Genomic DNA, 20,070 nt, shown 5'->3' on the forward strand with positions numbered 1-20,070 from the left:
CACTGCTTCCCACATGCAACCGCGACACTGCTTCCCACATGCAACCGCGACACTGCTTCCCACGCAACCGCGACACTGCTTCCCACGCAACCGCGGCACTGCTTCCCACATGCAACCGCGACGCTGCTTCCCACATGCAACCGCGACACTGCTTCCCACGCAACCGCGGCACTGCTTCCCACGCAACCGCGGCACTGCTTCCCACGCAACCGCGACACTGCTTCCCACATGCAACCGCGACACTGCTTCCCACGCAACCGCGACACCGCTTCCCACGCAACCGCGACACTGCTTCCCATGCAACCGCGACACTGCTTCCCACATGCAACCGCGACACTGCTTCCCACATGCAACCGCGACACTGCTTCCCACATGCAACCGCGACACTGCTTCCCATGCAACCGCGACACTGCTTCCCACATGCAACCGCGACACTGCTTCCCACATGCAACCGCGACACTGCTTCCCACATGCAACCGCGACGCTGCTTCCCACATGCAACCGCGACACTGCTTCCCACATGCAACCGCGACACTGCTTCCCACATGCAACCGCGACACTGCTTCCCACATGCAACCGCGACACCGCTTCCCACATGCAACCGCGACGCTGCTTCCCACGCAACCGCGACACTGCTTCCCACGCAACCGCGACACTGCTTCCCACGCAACCGCGACACTGCTTCCCACGCAACCGCGGCACTGCTTCCCACGCAACCGCGACACTGCTTCCCACGCAACCGCGACACTGCTTCCCACATGCAACCGCGGCACTGCTTCCCACGCAACCGCGACACTGCTTCCCACGCAACCGCGACACTGCTTCCCACATGCAACCGCGACACTGCTTCCCACACGCAACCGCGACACTGCTTCCCACACGCAACCGCGACACTGCTTCCCACATGCAACCGCGACACTGCTTCCCACATGCAACCGCGACACTGCTTCCCACGCAACCGCGACACCGCTTCCCACATGCAACCGCGACACTGCTTCCCACGCAACCGCGACACCGCTTCCCACATGCAACCGCGACACTGCTTCCCACGCAACCGCGACACTGCTTCCCACATGCAACCGCGACACTGCTTCCCACGCAACCGCGACACTGCTTCCCACATGCAACCGCGACACTGCTTCCCACGCAACCGCGACACCGCTTCCCACGCAACCGCGACACTGCTTCCCACGCAACCGCGACACCGCTTCCCATGCAACCGCGACACTGCTTCCCATGCAACCGCGACACTGCTTCCCACATGCAACCGCGACACTGCTTCCCACGCAACCGCGACACTGCTTCCCACGCAACCGCGACACTGCTTCCCACGCAACCGCGGCACTGCTTCCCACATGCAACCGCGACACTGCTTCCCACATGCAACCGCGACACTGCTTCCCACGCAACCGCGGCACTGCTTCCCACGCAACCGCGACACTGCTTCCCACGCAACCGCGGCACTGCTTCCCACGCAACCGCGACACTGCTTCCCACGCAACCGCGACACCGCTTCCCACGCAACCGCGACACTGCTTCCCACATGCAACCGCGACACTGCTTCCCACATGCAACCGCGACACTGCTTCCCACATGCAACCGCGACACTGCTTCCCACGCAACCGCGACACTGCTTCCCACATGCAACCGCGACACAGCTTCCCACGCAACCGCGACACCGCTTCCCACATGCAACCGCGACGCTGCTTCCCACGCAACCGCGACACTGCTTCCCACATGCAACCGCGACACTGCTTCCCACATGCAACCGCGACACTGCTTCCCACATGCAACCGCGGCACTGCTTCCCACATGCAACCGCGACACTGCTTCCCACATGCAACCGCGACACTGCTTCCCACGCAACCGCGACACCGCTTCCCACATGCAACCGCGACACCGCTTCCCACATGCAACCGCGACACTGCTTCCCACATGCAACCGCGACACTGCTTCCCACGCAACCGCGACACTGCTTCCCACATGCAACCGCGACACTGCTTCCCACGCAACCGCGACACTGCTTCCCACGCAACCGCGGCACTGCTTCCCACGCAACCGCGGCACTGCTTCCCACGCAACCGCGACACTGCTTCCCACGCAACCGCGACACTGCTTCCCACGCAACCGCGACACCGCTTCCCACATGCAACCGCGACACTGCTTCCCACGCAACCGCGGCACTGCTTCCCACGCAACCGCGACACTGCTTCCCACATGCAACCGCGACACTGCTTCCCACGCAACCGCGGCACTGCTTCCCACGCAACCGCGACACTGCTTCCCATGCAACCGCGACACTGCTTCCCACATGCAACCGCGACACCGCTTCCCACATGCAACCGCGACACCGCTTCCCACGCAACCGCGGCACCGCTTCCCACGCAACCGCGACACTGCTTCCCATGCAACCGCGACACCGCTTCCCACGCAACCGCGACACTGCTTCCCACATGCAACCGCGACACTGCTTCCCACATGCAACCGCGACACTGCTTCCCACGCAACCGCGGCACTGCTTCCCACGCAACCGCGACACTGCTTCCCACGCAACCGCGACACTGCTTCCCACGCAACCGCGACACTGCTTCCCACATGCAACCGCGACACTGCTTCCCATGCAACCGCGACACTGCTTCCCACATGCAACCGCGACACCGCTTCCCACGCAACCGCGACACTGCTTCCCACATGCAACCGCGACACTGCTTCCCACATGCAACCGCGACACTGCTTCCCACATGCAACCGCGACACTGCTTCCCACATGCAACCGCGACACTGCTTCCCATGCAACCGCGACACTGCTTCCCACATGCAACCGCGACACCGCTTCCCACGCAACCGCGACACTGCTTCCCACATGCAACCGCGACACTGCTTCCCACATGCAACCGCGACACTGCTTCCCATGCAACCGCGACACTGCTTCCCACATGCAACCGCGGCACTGCTTCCCACGCAACCGCGACACTGCTTCCCACACGCAACCGCGACACTGCTTCCCACGCAACCGCGACACTGCTTCCCACGCAACCGCGACACAGCTTCCCACGCAACCACGACACCGCTTCCCACATGCAACCGCGACACCGTTTCCCACGCAACCGCGACACTGCTTCCCACATGCAACCGCGACACTGCTTCCCATGCAACCGCGACACTGCTTCCCACATGCAACCGCGACACCGCTTCCCACGCAACCGCGGCACTGCTTCCCACGCAACCGCGACACTGCTTCCCACGCAACCGCGACACCGCTTCCCACGCAACCGCGGCACTGCTTCCCACGCAACCGCGACGCTGCTTCCCACGCAACCGCGACACTGCTTCCCACGCAACCGCGGCACTGCTTCCCACGCAACCGCGGCACTGCTTCCCACGCAACCGCGACACTGCTTCCCACGCAACCGCGACACTGCTTCCCACATGCAACCGCGGCACTGCTTCCCACATGCAACCGCGGCACTGCTTCCCACACGCAACCGCGACACTGCTTCCCACACGCAACCGCGACACTGCTTCCCACATGCAACCGCGACACTGCTTCCCACGCAACCGCGGCACTGCTTCCCACGCAACCGCGACACTGCTTCCCACATGCAACCGCGGCACTGCTTCCCACATGCAACCGCGGCACTGCTTCCCACATGCAACCGCGGCACTGCTTCCCACGCAACCGCGACACTGCTTCCCACGCAACCGCGACACTGCTTCCCACGCAACCGCGGCACTGCTTCCCACATGCAACCGCGACACCGCTTCCCACATGCAACCGCGACACCGCTTCCCACATGCAACCGCGACACCGCTTCCCACATGCAACCGCGACACTGCTTCCCACGCAACCGCGACACCGCTTCCCACATGCAACCGCGACACTGCTTCCCACGCAACCGCGACACTGCTTCCCATGCAACCGCGACACTGCTTCCCACATGCAACCGCGGCACTGCTTCCCACGCAACCGCGACACTGCTTCCCACACGCAACCGCGACACTGCTTCCCACGCAACCGCGACACTGCTTCCCACGCAACCGCGGCACTGCTTCCCACGCAACCGCGACACGGCTTCCCACGCAACCACGACACGGCTTCCCACGCAACCGCGACACTGCTTCCCACGCAACCGCGACACTGCTTCCCACGCAACCGCGACACTGCTTCCCACGCAACCGCGACACTGCTTCCCACATGCAACCGCGACACTGCTTCCCACATGCAACCGCGACACTGCTTCCCACATGCAACCGCGACACTGCTTCCCACATGCAACCGCGACACTGCTTCCCACGCAACCGCGACACTGCTTCCCACGCAACCGCGACACAGCTTCCCACGCAACCGCGACACTGCTTCCCACATGCAACCGCGACACCGCTTCCCACATGCAACCGCGGCACTGCTTCCCACGCAACCGCGACACTGCTTCCCACGCAACCGCGACACCGCTTCCCACATGCAACCGCGACACTGCTTCCCACATGCAACCGCGACACTGCTTCCCATGCAACCGCGACACTGCTTCCCACATGCAACCGCGACACCGCTTCCCACGCAACCGCGGCACTGCTTCCCACGCAACCGCGACACTGCTTCCCACGCAACCGCGACACCGCTTCCCACGCAACCGCGGCACTGCTTCCCACGCAACCGCGACACTGCTTCCCACGCAACCGCGGCACTGCTTCCCACATGCAACCGCGGCACTGCTTCCCACATGCAACCGCGGCACTGCTTCCCACATGCAACCGCGGCACTGCTTCCCACGCAACCGCGGCACTGCTTCCCACGCAACCGCGACACTGCTTCCCACATGCAACCGCGGCACTGCTTCCCACATGCAACCGCGGCACTGCTTCCCACATGCAACCGCGGCACTGCTTCCCACGCAACCGCGACACTGCTTCCCACGCAACCGCGACACTGCTTCCCACGCAACCGCGGCACTGCTTCCCACATGCAACCGCGACACCGCTTCCCACATGCAACCGCGACACCGCTTCCCACATGCAACCGCGACACTGCTTCCCACGCAACCGCGACACCGCTTCCCACGCAACCGCGGCACTGCTTCCCACGCAACCGCGACACTGCTTCCCACATGCAACCGCGGCACTGCTTCCCACATGCAACCGCGGCACTGCTTCCCACGCAACCGCGACACTGCTTCCCACGCAACCGCGACACTGCTTCCCACGCAACCGCGACACTGCTTCCCACGCAACCGCGGCACTGCTTCCCACATGCAACCGCGGCACTGCTTCCCACATGCAACCGCGACACTGCTTCCCACATGCAACCGCGGCACTGCTTCCCACATGCAACCGCGGCACTGCTTCCCACATGCAACCGCGACACTGCTTCCCACGCAACCGCGACACTGCTTCCCACGCAACCGCGACACTGCTTCCCACGCAACCGCGACACCGCTTCCCACATGCAACCGCGACACTGCTTCCCACATGCAACCGCGACACCGCTTCCCACATGCAACCGCGACACTGCTTCCCACGCAACCGCGACACTGCTTCCCACGCAACCGCGGCACTGCTTCCCACATGCAACCGCGACACTGCTTCCCACACGCAACCGCGACACTGCTTCCCACATGCAACCGCGACACTGCTTCCCACATGCAACCGCGACACTGCTTCCCACGCAACCGCGACACTGCTTCCCACATGCAACCGCGACACTGCTTCCCACGCAACCGCGACACTGCTTCCCACGCAACCGCGACACTGCTTCCCACGCAACCGCGACACCGCTTCCCACATGCAACCGCGACGCTGCTTCCCACGCAACCGCTTCCCACGCAACCGCGACGCTGCTTCCCACACGCAACCGCGACACTGCTTCCCACGCAACCGCTTCCCACGCAACCGCGACACTGCTTCCCACACGCAACCGCGACACTGCTTCCCACACGCAACCGCGACACTGCTTCCCACACGCAACCGCGACACTGCTTCCCACATGCAACCGCGACACTGCTTCCCACGCAACCGCGACACTGCTTCCCACATGCAACCGCGACACTGCTTCCCACGCAACCGCGACACTGCTTCCCACGCAACCGCGGCACTGCTTCCCACGCAACCGCGACACGGCTTCCCACGCAACCGCGACACTGCTTCCCACGCAACCGCGACACTGCTTCCCACATGCAACCGCGACACTGCTTCCCACGCAACCGCGACACTGCTTCCCACGCAACCGCGACACTGCTTCCCACGCAACCGCGGCACTGCTTCCCACATGCAACCGCGACACTGCTTCCCACATGCAACCGCGACACTGCTTCCCACATGCAACCGCGACACTGCTTCCCACGCAACCGCGGCACTGCTTCCCACGCAACCGCGACACTGCTTCCCACGCAACCGCGACACTGCTTCCCACATGCAACCGCGACACTGCTTCCCACATGCAACCGCGACACTGCTTCCCACGCAACCGCGACACTGCTTCCCATGCAACCGCGACACTGCTTCCCACATGCAACCGCGGCACTGCTTCCCACGCAACCGCGACACTGCTTCCCACATGCAACCGCGACACTGCTTCCCACGCAACCGCGACACTGCTTCCCATGCAACCGCGACACTGCTTCCCACATGCAACCGCGACACTGCTTCCCACATGCAACCGCGACACTGCTTCCCACGCAACCGCGACACTGCTTCCCATGCAACCGCGACACTGCTTCCCATGCAACCGCGACACTGCTTCCCACGCAACCGCGACACCGCTTCCCACATGCAACCGCGACACTGCTTCCCACGCAACCGCGACACTGCTTCCCACATGCAACCGCGACACTGCTTCCCACATGCAACCGCGACACTGCTTCCCACATGCAACCGCGGCACTGCTTCCCACATGCAACCGCGGCACTGCTTCCCACACAACCGCGACACTGCTTCCCACGCAACCGCGACACTGCTTCCCACGCAACCGCGGCACTGCTTCCCACGCAACCGCGGCACTTCCCACGCAACCGCGACACTGCTTCCCACGCAACCGCGACACCGCTTCCCACATGCAACCGCGACACTGCTTCCCACGCAACCGCGACACTGCTTCCCACGCAACCGCGGCACTGCTTCCCACATGCAACCGCGACACTGCTTCCCACATGCAACCGCGACACTGCTTCCCACGCAACCGCGACACTGCTTCCCATGCAACCGCGACACCGCTTCCCACGCAACCGCGACACTGCTTCCCACGCAACCGCGACACTGCTTCCCACGCAACCGCGACACTGCTTCCCACGCAACCGCGGCACTGCTTCCCACATGCAACCGCGACGCTGCTTCCCACGCAACCGCGGCACTGCTTCCCACACGTAACCGCGGCACTGCTTCCCACATGCAACCGCGACGCTGCTTCCCACGCAACCGCGGCACTGCTTCCCACACGCAACCGCGACACTGCTTCCCACATGCAACCGCGACGCTGCTTCCCACGCAACCGCGACACCGCTTCCCACATGCAACCGCGACACTGCTTCCCACGCAACCGCGCCACTGCTTCCCACATGCAACCGCGACACTGCTTCCCACATGCAACCGCGACGCTGCTTCCCACGCAACCGCGGCACTGCTTCCCACATGCAACCGCGACACCGCTTCCCACATGCAACCGCGACACTGCTTCCCACGCAACCGCGACACTGCTTCCCACATGCAACCGCGACACTGCTTCCCATGCAACCGCGACACTGCTTCCCACATGCAACCGCGACACTGCTTCCCACGCAACCGCGACACTGCTTCCCACATGCAACCGCGACACTGCTTCCCACATGCAACCGCGACACCGCTTCCCACATGCAACCGCGACACTGCTTCCCACATGCAACCGCGGCACTGCTTCCCATGCAACCGCGACACCGCTTCCCACGCAACCGCGACACTGCTTCCCACGCAACCGCGGCACTTCCCACGCAACCGCGACACAGCTTCCCACGCAACCGCGACACCGCTTCCCACATGCAACCGCGATGCTGCTTCCCACGCAACCGCGACACTGCTTCCCACATGCAACCGCGACACTGCTTCCCACATGCAACCGCGACACTGCTTCCCACGCAACCGCGACACTGCTTCCCACATGCAACCGCGACACTGCTTCCCACATGCAACCGCAACACAGCTTCCCACGCAACCGCGACACTGCTTCCCACGCAACCGCGACACTGCTTCCCACATGCAACCGCGACACTGCTTCCCATGCAACCGCGACACTGCTTCCCACATGCAACCGCGACACCGCTTCCCACATGCAACCGCGACACTGCTTCCCACATGCAACCGCGACACTGCTTCCCACGCAACCGCGGCACTGCTTCCCACATGCAACCGCGACACTGCTTCCCACGCAACCGCGACACTGCTTCCCACATGCAACCGCAACACAGCTTCCCACGCAACCGCGACACTGCTTCCCACGCAACCGCGACACTGCTTCCCACGCAACCGCGACACTGCTTCCCACGCAACCGCGGCACTGCTTCCCACATGCAACCGCGACACTGCTTCCCACATGCAACCGCGACACTGCTTCCCACATGCAACCGCGACACTGCTTCCCACGCAACCGCGGCACTGCTTCCCACATGCAACCGCAACACAGCTTCCCACGCAACCGCGACACTGCTTCCCACGCAACCGCGACACTGCTTCCCACGCAACCGCGACACTGCTTCCCACGCAACCGCGGCACTGCTTCCCACATGCAACCGCGACACTGCTTCCCACATGCAACCGCGACACTGCTTCCCACATGCAACCGCGACACTGCTTCCCACGCAACCGCGGCACTGCTTCCCACGCAACCGCGGCACTGCTTCCCACGCAACCGCGGCACTGCTTCCCATGCAACCGCGACGCTGCTTCCCACGCAACCGCGACACGCAACCGCGACACTGCTTCCCACGCAACCGCGGCACTGCTTCCCATGCAACCGCGGCACTGCTTCCCACGCAACCGCGGCACTGCTTCCCACGCAACCGCGACACTGCTTCCCACGCAACCGCGACACTGCTTCCCACGCAACCGCGGCACCGCTTCCCACGCAACCGCGACACTGCTTCCCACGCAACCGCGACACTGCTTCCCACATGCAACCGCGACACTGCTTCCCACACGCAACCGCGACACTGCTTCCCACATGCAACCGCGACACTGCTTCCAACGCAACCGCGGCACTGCTTCCCACATGCAACCGCGACACTGCTTCCCACATGCAACCGCGACACTGCTTCCCACGCAACCGCGACACTGCTTCCCACGCAACCGCGACACCGCTTCCCACGCAACCGCGACGCTCCTTCCCACGCAACCGCGGCACTGCTTCCCACATGCAACCGCGACGCTGCTTCCCACGCAACCGCGACACTGCTTCCCACGCAACCGCGACACCGCTTCCCACGCAACCGCGACGCTCCTTCCCACGCAACCGCGACACCGCTTCCCACATGCAACCGCGACACCGCTTCCCACGCAACCGCGACGCTCCTTCCCACGCAACCGCGACACTGCTTCCCACGCAACCGCGACGCTCCTTCCCACGCAACCGCGACACTGCTTCCCACGCAACCGCGACGCTCCTTCCCACGCAACCGCGACACTGCTTCCCACGCAACCGCGACACTGCTTCCCACGCAACCGCGACACTGCTTCCCACGCAACCGCGACACTGCTTCCCACGCAACCGCGACACTGCTTCCCACGCAACCGCGACACCGCTTCCCACGCAACCGCGACACTGCTTCCCACATGCAACCGCGACACTGCTTCCCACGCAACCGCGACACTGCTTCCCACGCAACCGCGACACCGCTTCCCACGCAACCGCGGCACTGCTTCCCACACGCAACCGCGACACTGCTTCCCACGCAACCGCGGCACTGCTTCCCACGCAACCGCGACACTGCTTCCCACGCAACCGCGGCACTGCTTCCCACGCAACCGCGACACTGCTTCCCACACAACCGCGACACTGCTTCCCACGCAACCGCGACACTGCTTCCCATGCAACCGCGACGCTGCTTCCCACGCAACCGCGACACCGCTTCCCACGCAACCGCGGCACTGCTTCCCATGCAACCGCGACACTGCTTCCCACGCAACCGCGACACCGCTTCCCACGCAACCGCGGCACTGCTTCCCACACGCAACCGCGACACTGCTTCCCACGCAACCGCGGCACTGCTTCCCACGCAACCGCGGCACTGCTTCCCACGCAACCGCGGCACTGCTTCCCATGCAACCGCGGCACTGCTTCCCACACGCAACCGCGACACTGCTTCCCACACGCAACCGCGACACTGCTTCCCACATGCAACCGCGACACTGCTTCCCATGCAACCGCGACACTGCTTCCCACATGCAACCGCGACACTGCTTCCCACGCAACCGCGCCACTGCTTCCCACATGCAACCGCGACACTGCTTCCCACGCAACCGCGGCACTGCTTCCCACGCAACCGCGGCACTGCTTCCCACACGCAACCGCGACACTGCTTCCCACACGCAACCGCGACACTGCTTCCCACGCAACCGCGACACTGCTTCCCACATGCAACCGCGACACTGCTTCCCACGCAACCGCGGCACTGCTTCCCACGCAACCGCGACACTGCTTCCCATGCAACCGCGACACTGCTTCCCACGCAACCGCGACACCGCTTCCCACATGCAACCGCGACACTGCTTCCCACACGCAACCGCGACACTGCTTCCCACGCAACCGCGACACTGCTTCCCACATGCAACCGCGACACCGCTTCCCACGCAACCGCGACACCGCTTCCCACATGCAACCGCGACACTGCTTCCCACGCAACCGCGACACCGCTTCCCACATGCAACCGCGACACTGCTTCCCACATGCAACCGCGACACTGCTTCCCACATGCAACCGCGACACTGCTTCCCACACGCAACCGCGACACTGCTTCCCACGCAACCGCGACACTGCTTCCCACATGCAACCGCGACACCGCTTCCCACGCAACCGCGACACCGCTTCCCACATGCAACCGCGACACTGCTTCCCACGCAACCGCGACACCGCTTCCCACATGCAACCGCGACACCGCTTCCCACATGCAACCGCGACACTGCTTCCCACATGCAACCGCGACACTGCTTCCCACGCAACCGCGACACTGCTTCCCACGCAACCGCGACACTGCTTCCCACATGCAACCGCGACACCGCTTCCCACGCAACCGCGACACCGCTTCCCACATGCAACCGCGACACTGCTTCCCACGCAACCGCGACACCGCTTCCCACATGCAACCGCGACACCGCTTCCCACATGCAACCGCGACACTGCTTCCCACATGCAACCGCGACACTGCTTCCCACGCAACCGCGGCACTGCTTCCCACATGCAACCGCGACACTGCTTCCCACGCAACCGCGACACTGCTTCCCACGCAACCGCGGCACTGCTTCCCACGCAACCGCGACACTGCTTCCCACGCAACCGCGGCACTGCTTCCCACGCAACCGCGACACTGCTTCCCACATGCAACCGCGACACTGCTTCCCACGCAACCGCGGCACTGCTTCCCACATGCAACCGCGACACTGCTTCCCACGCAACCGCGACACCGCTTCCCACGCAACCGCGACACTGCTTCCCACGCAACCGCGGCACTGCTTCCCACGCAACCGCGACACGCTTCCCACGCAACCGCGACACTGCTTCCCACGCAACCGCGACACTGCTTCCCACATGCAACCGCGACACTGCTTCCCATGCAACCGCGACACTGCTTCCCACATGCAACCGCGACACCGCTTCCCACGCAACCGCGACACTGCTTCCCACATGCAACCGCGACACTGCTTCCCACGCAACCGCGACACTGCTTCCCACATGCAACCGCGACACTGCTTCCCACATGCAACCGCGACACTGCTTCCCACGCAACCGCGACACTGCTTCCCACGCAACCGCGGCACTGCTTCCCACGCAACCGCGACACTGCTTCCCACGCAACCGCGACACTGCTTCCCACGCAACCGCGGCACTGCTTCCCACGCAACCGCGACACTGCTTCCCACGCAACCGCGACACCGCTTCCCACGCAACCGCGACACCGCTTCCCACGCAACCGCGACACTGCTTCCCACATGCAACCGCGACACTGCTTCCCACGCAACCGCGACACTGCTTCCCACGCAACCGCGGCACTGCTTCCCACGCAACCGCGACACAGCTTCCCACACGCAACCGCGACACTGCTTCCCACACGCAACCGCGACACTGCTTCCCATGCAACCGCGACACTGCTTCCCACATGCAACCGCGACACTGCTTCCCACGCAACCGCGACACTGCTTCCCACGCAACCGCGACACTGCTTCCCACGCAACCGCGACACCGCTTCCCACATGCAACCGCGACACTGCTTCCCACATGCAACCGCGACACTGCTTCCCACATGCAACCGCGACACTGCTTCCCATGCAACCGCGACACTGCTTCCCATGCAACCGCGGCACTGCTTCCCACGCAACCGCGGCACTGCTTCCCACGCAACCGCGACACTGCTTCCCATGCAACCGCGACACTGCTTCCCACATGCAACCGCGACACTGCTTCCCATGCAACCGCGGCACTGCTTCCCACATGCAACCGCGACACTGCTTCCCACGCAACCGCGACACTGCTTCCCACGCAACCGCGACGCCGCTTCCCACGCAACCGCGACACTGCTTCCCACATGCAACCGCGACACTGCTTCCCACATGCAACCGCGACACTGCTTCCCACATGCAACCGCGACACTGCTTCCCACATGCAACCGCGACACTGCTTCCCACATGCAACCGCGACACTGCTTCCCACATGCAACCGCGACACTGCTTCCCACATGCAACCGCGACACTGCTTCCCACATGCAACCGCGACACTGCTTCCCACATGCAACCGCGACACTGCTTCCCACATGCAACCGCGACACTGCTTCCCACATGCAACCGCGGCACTGCTTCCCACATGCAACCGCGGCACTGCTTCCCACATGCAACCGCGACACTGCTTCCCACATGCAACCGCGACACTGCTTCCCACATGCAACCGCGACACTGCTTCCCATGCAACCGCGGCACTGCTTCCCACGCAACCGCGGCACTGCTTCCCATGCAACCGCGACACTGCTTCCCACATGCAACCGCGGCACTGCTTCCCACACGCAACCGCGGCACTGCTTCCCACATGCAACCGCGGCACTGCTTCCCACATGCAACCGCGACACTGCTTCCCACGCAACCGCGACACTGCTTCCCACGCAACCGCGGCACTGCTTCCCACGCAACCGCGACACTGCTTCCCACGCAACCGCGACACTGCTTCCCACGCAACCGCGACACCGCTTCCCACGCAACCGCGACACTGCTTCCCACGCAACCGCGACACCGCTTCCCACGCAACCGCGACACTGCTTCCCACGCAACCGCGACACTGCTTCCCACGCAACCGCGACACCGCTTCCCACGCAACCGCGACACGCTTCCCACGCAACCGCGACACTGCTTCCCACGCAACCGCGACACTGCTTCCCACGCAACCGCGACACCGCTTCCCACATGCAACCGCGACACCGCTTCCCACGCAACCGCGACACCGCTTCCCACATGCAACCGCGACACTGCTTCCCACGCAACCGCGACACTGCTTCCCACGCAACCGCGACACTGCTTCCCACGCAACCGCGACACTGCTTCCCACGCAACCGCGACACTGCTTCCCACGCAACCGCGACACTGCTTCCCACGCAACCGCGACACTGCTTCCCACGCAACCGCGACACTGCTTCCCACGCAACCGCGACACTGCTTCCCACGCAACCGCGACACTGCTTCCCACATGCAACCGCGACACTGCTTCCCACATGCAACCGCGACACTGCTTCCCACATGCAACCGCGACACTGCTTCCCACGCAACCGCGACACTGCTTCCCATGCAACCGCGACACTGCTTCCCACGCAACCGCGACACTGCTTCCCACATGCAACCGCGACACCGCTTCCCACGCAACCGCGGCACTGCTTCCCACGCAACCGCGACACTGCTTCCCACGCAACCGCGACACTGCTTCCCACGCAACCGCGACACTGCTTCCCACGCAACCGCGACACCGCTTCCCACGCAACCGCGACACCGCTTCCCACGCAACCGCGACACTGCTTCCCACATGCAACCGCGACACTGCTTCCCACATGCAACCGCGACACTGCTTCCCACATGCAACCGCGACACTGCTTCCCACGCAACCGCGACACTGCTTCCCATGCAACCGCGACACTGCTTCCCACGCAACCGCGACACAGCTTCCCACGCAACCGCGACACCGCTTCCCACGCAACCGCGGCACTGCTTCCCACATGCAACCGCGACACTGCTTCCCACATGCAACCGCGACACTGCTTCCCACGCAACCGCGACACTGCTTCCCACATGCAACCGCGACACTGCTTCCCACATGCAACCGCGACACCGCTTCCCACGCAACCGCGGCACTGCTTCCCACATGCAACCGCGACACTGCTTCCCACATGCAACCGCGACACTGCTTCCCACGCAACCGCGGCACTTCCCACGCAACCGCGACACTGCTTCCCACGCAACCGCGACACCGCTTCCCACGCAACCGCGACACCGCTTCCCACGCAACCGCGACACTGCTTCCCACATGCAACCGCGACACTGCTTCCCACATGCAACCGCGACACTGCTTCCCACATGCAACCGCGACACTGCTTCCCACATGCAACCGCGACACTGCTTCCCACATGCAACCGCGACACTGCTTCCCACATGCAACCGCGACACTGCTTCCCACGCAACCGCGACACTGCTTCCCACGCAACCGCGACACCGCTTCCCATGCAACCGCGACACCGCTTCCCACATGCAACCGCGACACTGCTTCCCACATGCAACCGCGACACTGCTTCCCACATGCAACCGCGACACTGCTTCCCACATGCAACCGCGACACTGCTTCCCACGCAACCGCGACACTGCTTCCCATGCAACCGCGACACCGCTTCCCACATGCAACCGCGACACTGCTTCCCACATGCAACCGCGACACTGCTTCCCACATGCAACCGCGACACTGCTTCCCACATGCAACCGCGACACTGCTTCCCACATGCAACCGCGACACTGCTTCCCACATGCAACCGCGACACTGCTTCCCACATGCAACCGCGACGCTGCTTCCCACGCAACCGCGACACTGCTTCCCACATGCAACCGCGACACTGCTTCCCACATGCAACCGCGACACTGCTTCCCACATGCAACCGCGACACCGCTTCCCACATGCAACCGCGACACTGCTTCCCACATGCAACCGCGACACTGCTTCCCACGCAACCGCGACACTGCTTCCCACATGCAACCGCGACACTGCTTCCCACGCAACCGCGACACTGCTTCCCACATGCAACCGCGACACTGCTTCCCACATGCAACCGCGACACTGCTTCCCACATGCAACCGCGACACTGCTTCCCACATGCAACCGCGACACTGCTTCCCACATGCAACCGCGACACTGCTTCCCACGCAACCGCGACACCGCTTCCCACGCAACCGCGACACTGCTTCCCACATGCAACCGCGACACTGCTTCCCACATGCAACCGCGACACTGCTTCCCACATGCAACCGCGACACTGCTTCCCACATGCAACCGCGACACTGCTTCCCACATGCAACCGCGACACTGCTTCCCACATGCAACCGCGACACTGCTTCCCACATGCAACCGCGACACTGCTTCCCACATGCAACCGCGACACTGCTTCCCACGCAACCGCGACACTGCTTCCCACGCAACCGCGACACTGCTTCCCACATGCAACCGCGACACCGCTTCCCACGCAACCGCGACACTGCTTCCCACATGCAACCGCGACACCGCTTCCCACGCAACCACGACACTGCTTCCCACATGCAACCGCGACACCGCTTCCCACGCAACCGCGACACTGCTTCCCACATGCAACCGCGACACCGCTTCCCACGCAACCGCGACGCTGCTTCCCACGCAACCGCGGCACTGCTTCCCACATGCAACCGCGACACTGCTTCCCACATGCAACCGCGACACCGCTTCCCACGCAACCGCGACGCTGCTTCCCACGCAACCGCGGCACTGCTTCCCACATGCAACCGCGACACTGCTTCCCACATGCAACCGCGACACTGCTTCCCACGCAACCGCGACACTGCTTCCCACATGCAACCGCGACACTGCTTCCCACATGCAACCGCGACACCGCTTCCCACATGCAACCGCGACACTGCTTCCCACGCAACCGCGACGCTGCTTCCCACGCAACCGCGACACTGCTTCCCACATGCAACCGCGACACTGCTTCCCACGCAACCGCGACGCTGCTTCCCACGCAACCGCGACGCTGCTTCCCACATGCAACCGCGACACTGCTTCCCACGCAACCGCGACACTGCTTCCCACATGCAACCGCGACACTGCTTCCCACGCAACCGCGACGCTGCTTCCCACGCAACCGCGACGCTGCTTCCCACGCAACCGCGACACTGCTTCCCACATGCAACCGCGACGCTGCTTCCCACATGCAACCGCGACACTGCTTCCCACGCAACCGCGACACTGCTTCCCACGCAACCGCGACGCTGCTTCCCACGCAACCGCGACGCTGCTTCCCACGCAACCGCGACGCCGCTTCCCACGCAACCGCGACACCGCTTCCCACGCAACCGCGACACTGCTTCCCACGCAACCGCGACACTGCTTCCCACGCAACCGCGACGCTCCTTCCCACGCAACCGCGACGCTGCTTCCCACGCAACCGCGACACCGCTTCCCATCCAACCGCGACACCGCCTCCCACGCAAACGCGACAGCTTCCCACGCAACCGCGACACTGCTTCCCACGCAACCGCGACACTGCTTCCCACGCAACCGCGACACAGCTTCCCACATGCAACCGCGACACAGCTTCCCACGCAACCGCGACACCGCTTCCCACGCAACCGCGACACCGCTTCCCACGCAACCGCGACACTGCTTCCCACGCAACCGCGACACTGCTTCCCACGCAACCGCGACACAGCTTCCCACATGCAACCGCGACACAGCTTCCCACGCAACCGCGACACCGCTTCCCACGCAACCGCGACACTGCTTCCCACGCAACCGCGACACCGCTTCCCACGCAACCGCGACACCGCTTCCCACATGCAACCGCGGCACTGCTTCCCACGCAACCGCGACACAGCTTCCCACGCAACCGTGACACAGCTTCCCACGCAACCGCGACACCGCCTCCCACGCAACCGCGACAGCTTCCCACGCAACCGCGACACCGCTTCCCACGCAACCGCGACACTGCTTCCCACATGCAACCGCGACACTGCTTCCCACGCAACCGCGACACCGCTTCCCAGCGGCCGGAGCAATGTGTCCGGTGCAGGAAAGATCGGGGTCAGTGGAGAGAACGCCCGGCATTCTGCACCTTCACGTCTCCTCTTCCTACAATCACTTGCTGCACAGTCTGGGGTCGTGTGTCCCACTCCCCGCAGGGGAGAGCCGGTGGCTATTACAGAGCAGTGCGGTCTATGCCGGAGCCCGTGTGCCGAGCTCACCTTTCGGTTTCTTGGGCGCCGGCTGCGATGTGCTCTCTTTGGGGCGAGACGGGGACTCCTTAGGGTCAGGTTTCTTGGAGGGCGGACGGCTCGAGGATTCTTTGTTGAACTCAAACTTGCGTTTGCTGGACGTCGGTTCCTGAGGATGTCGAGAATAACGTGAGCCAAGATCCAATATCTCTTCCAGAGAAAGGCGCGACCGGGGACCGAATCATTCATTTCTCACCAGGTGAGCAACTAGAGACCTCTAGGTGCGGAGAGAGCAGGATCAGGCGGAGATAAATCACACTGAGAATTTTTACAGAGCTCTCTCATCCAACAAGTGACCCTCACAACTACCTGCACACACCAAGAGGAGACCTGCGAGGCTTTAAAGGCTTCCTACATACTAACACAACCGTGAATACCGACCTCGTTCCATGAAATTATATCACAACCTACACACCGCTTCATTGCTCCCCCTGGTGCTTAATGTCGGGATATATTGTGATAGTCTGTGGCAATACTGCGGCTGAATCCTATGCAATCCCCGTGGTATTGTGAGTTATCACGGGATAGGTTGTGTTATCTGGGGAACAGACACACACCCCATGTACGCAAGGAGTGTACACCTACCCGAGAGCAGAGCGGCTCAGCCCCCCGCCGCCCAGCACGGAGACCCCGACTATGTGGGGAACAGACACACACCCCATGTATGCAAGGAGTGTACACCTACCCGAGAGCAGAGCGGCTCAGCCCCCCGCCATCCAGCACGGAGAGACGGACGGTGCGCGGGAAGCGGGCTGTACTCACAGGGGTATGCTGAGAAACGGAGGCGTGTGGGACTACTCGTTTCATTAAACCCAAAACTAACCGTACGGAAACAAAATCACTGGCGGAACCAACGCGTTTCTGGTTACAGACGGTCAAATGATTCGTGTGTTTCCATGAGAGAGCTGGTTTAGATAGGACACACAGACGAGGGCACCCCCAGGTGGGACCGGGCACCCCCGGGCGGGACGGGGCACCCCCGGGCGGGACGGGGCACCCCCGGGCGGGACGGGGCACCCCCGGGCGGGACGGGACACCCCCGGGCGGGACGGGACACCCCCGGGCGGGACGGGACACCCCCGGGCGGGACGGGACACACCCAGGCGGGACGGGGCACACCCAGGCGGGACGGGACACCCCCAGGCGGGACGGGACACCCCCAGGCGGGACGGGGCACCCCCAGGCGGGACGGGACACCCCCAGGCGGGACGGGACACCCCCAGGCGGGACGGGGCACCCCCAGGCGGGACGGGGCACCCCCAGGCGGGACGGGGCACCCCCAGGCGGGACGGGGCACCCCCAGGCGGGACGGGGCACCACACTGGGCAGTTTACCTTTGGCGTGTCATTGCTGGGTGAGGTTTTTGAGGTCGGTTTCTCGGTGCCGGCGTTGGTCTCCGCTGCGCCGCTCCCCTGCAGTGCGACGGACGCGTAGCTCTGCGCCGTCTGCGGAGCTGTCGGGTACAGGGAGGAAATATCTATTCACTTTATTTCCCTTATTGTTTATAAAACAACCAACTGGTGCATTAAATATGCGGAGATAGGAGGGAGTGCTTCCCCGTGTGACGGCGCGTTACCTCCGTGTGACGGCGCGTTACCTCCGTGTGACGGCGCGTTCCCTCCGTGTGACGGCGCCGTTCCCTCCGTGTGACGGCGCCGTTCCCTCCGTGTGACGGCGCCGTTCCCTCCGTGTGACGGCGCCGTTCCCTCCGTGTGACGGCGCCGTTCCCTCCGTGTGACGGCGCCGTTCCCTCCGTGTGACGGCGCCGTTCCCTCCGTGTGACGGCGCCGTTCCCTCCGTGTGACGGCGCCGTTCCCTCCGTGTGACGGCGCCGTTCCCTCCGTGTGACGGCGCCGTTCCCTCCGTGTGACGGCGCCGTTCCCTCCGTGTAACGGCGCCGTTCCCTCCGTGTAAGGGCGCCGTTCCCTCCGTGTAAGGGCGCCGTTCCCTCCGTGTAACGGCGCCGTTCCCTCCGTGTAACGGCACGTTACCTCCTTGTAACTTCACGTTACCTCCGTGTGACGGCGCGTTACCTCCGTGTGACGGCTCGTTACCTCCGTGTAACGGCGCGTTACCTCCGTGTAACTTCGCGTTACCTCCGTGTGACGGCGCGTTACCTCCGTGTGACGGCGCGTTACCTCCGTGTGACGGCGCGTTACCTCCGTGTGACGGCGCGTTACCTCCGTGTGACGGCGCGTTACCTCCGTGTGACGGCGCGTTACCTCCGTGTGACGGCGCGTTACCTCCGTGTGACGGCGCGTTACCTCCGTGTGACGGCGCGTTACCTCCGTGTGACGGCGCGTTACCTCCGTGTGACGGCGCGTTACCTCCGTGTGACGGCGCGTTACCTCCGTGTGACGGC

At 64.1% G+C, this 20,070-nt stretch overlaps 1 protein-coding gene across 4 annotated transcripts in view; it reads right to left on the bottom strand.

Moving 5' to 3' along the window:
* Positions 1–20,070, bottom strand: part of XRCC1 (X-ray repair cross complementing 1) — a 91,542-nt gene that overhangs the window by 52,635 nt on the left and 18,837 nt on the right. For all 4 annotated transcript variants that reach the window (XM_075606439.1, XM_075606438.1, XM_075606441.1 and 1 more), the window contains 2 exons: positions 19,043–19,161; positions 17,679–17,817 (listed from right to left, as the gene is read on the bottom strand). In XM_075606439.1, coding sequence (XP_075462554.1) covers positions 17,679–17,817; positions 19,043–19,161 — 258 coding nt within the window. The remainder of the gene's footprint in view (positions 1–17,678; positions 17,818–19,042; positions 19,162–20,070) is intronic.

The sequence above is a fragment of the Ascaphus truei genome, chromosome 6, assembly GCF_040206685.1.
Source record: "Ascaphus truei isolate aAscTru1 chromosome 6, aAscTru1.hap1, whole genome shotgun sequence".
Taxonomy (NCBI): domain Eukaryota; kingdom Metazoa; phylum Chordata; class Amphibia; order Anura; family Ascaphidae; genus Ascaphus; species Ascaphus truei.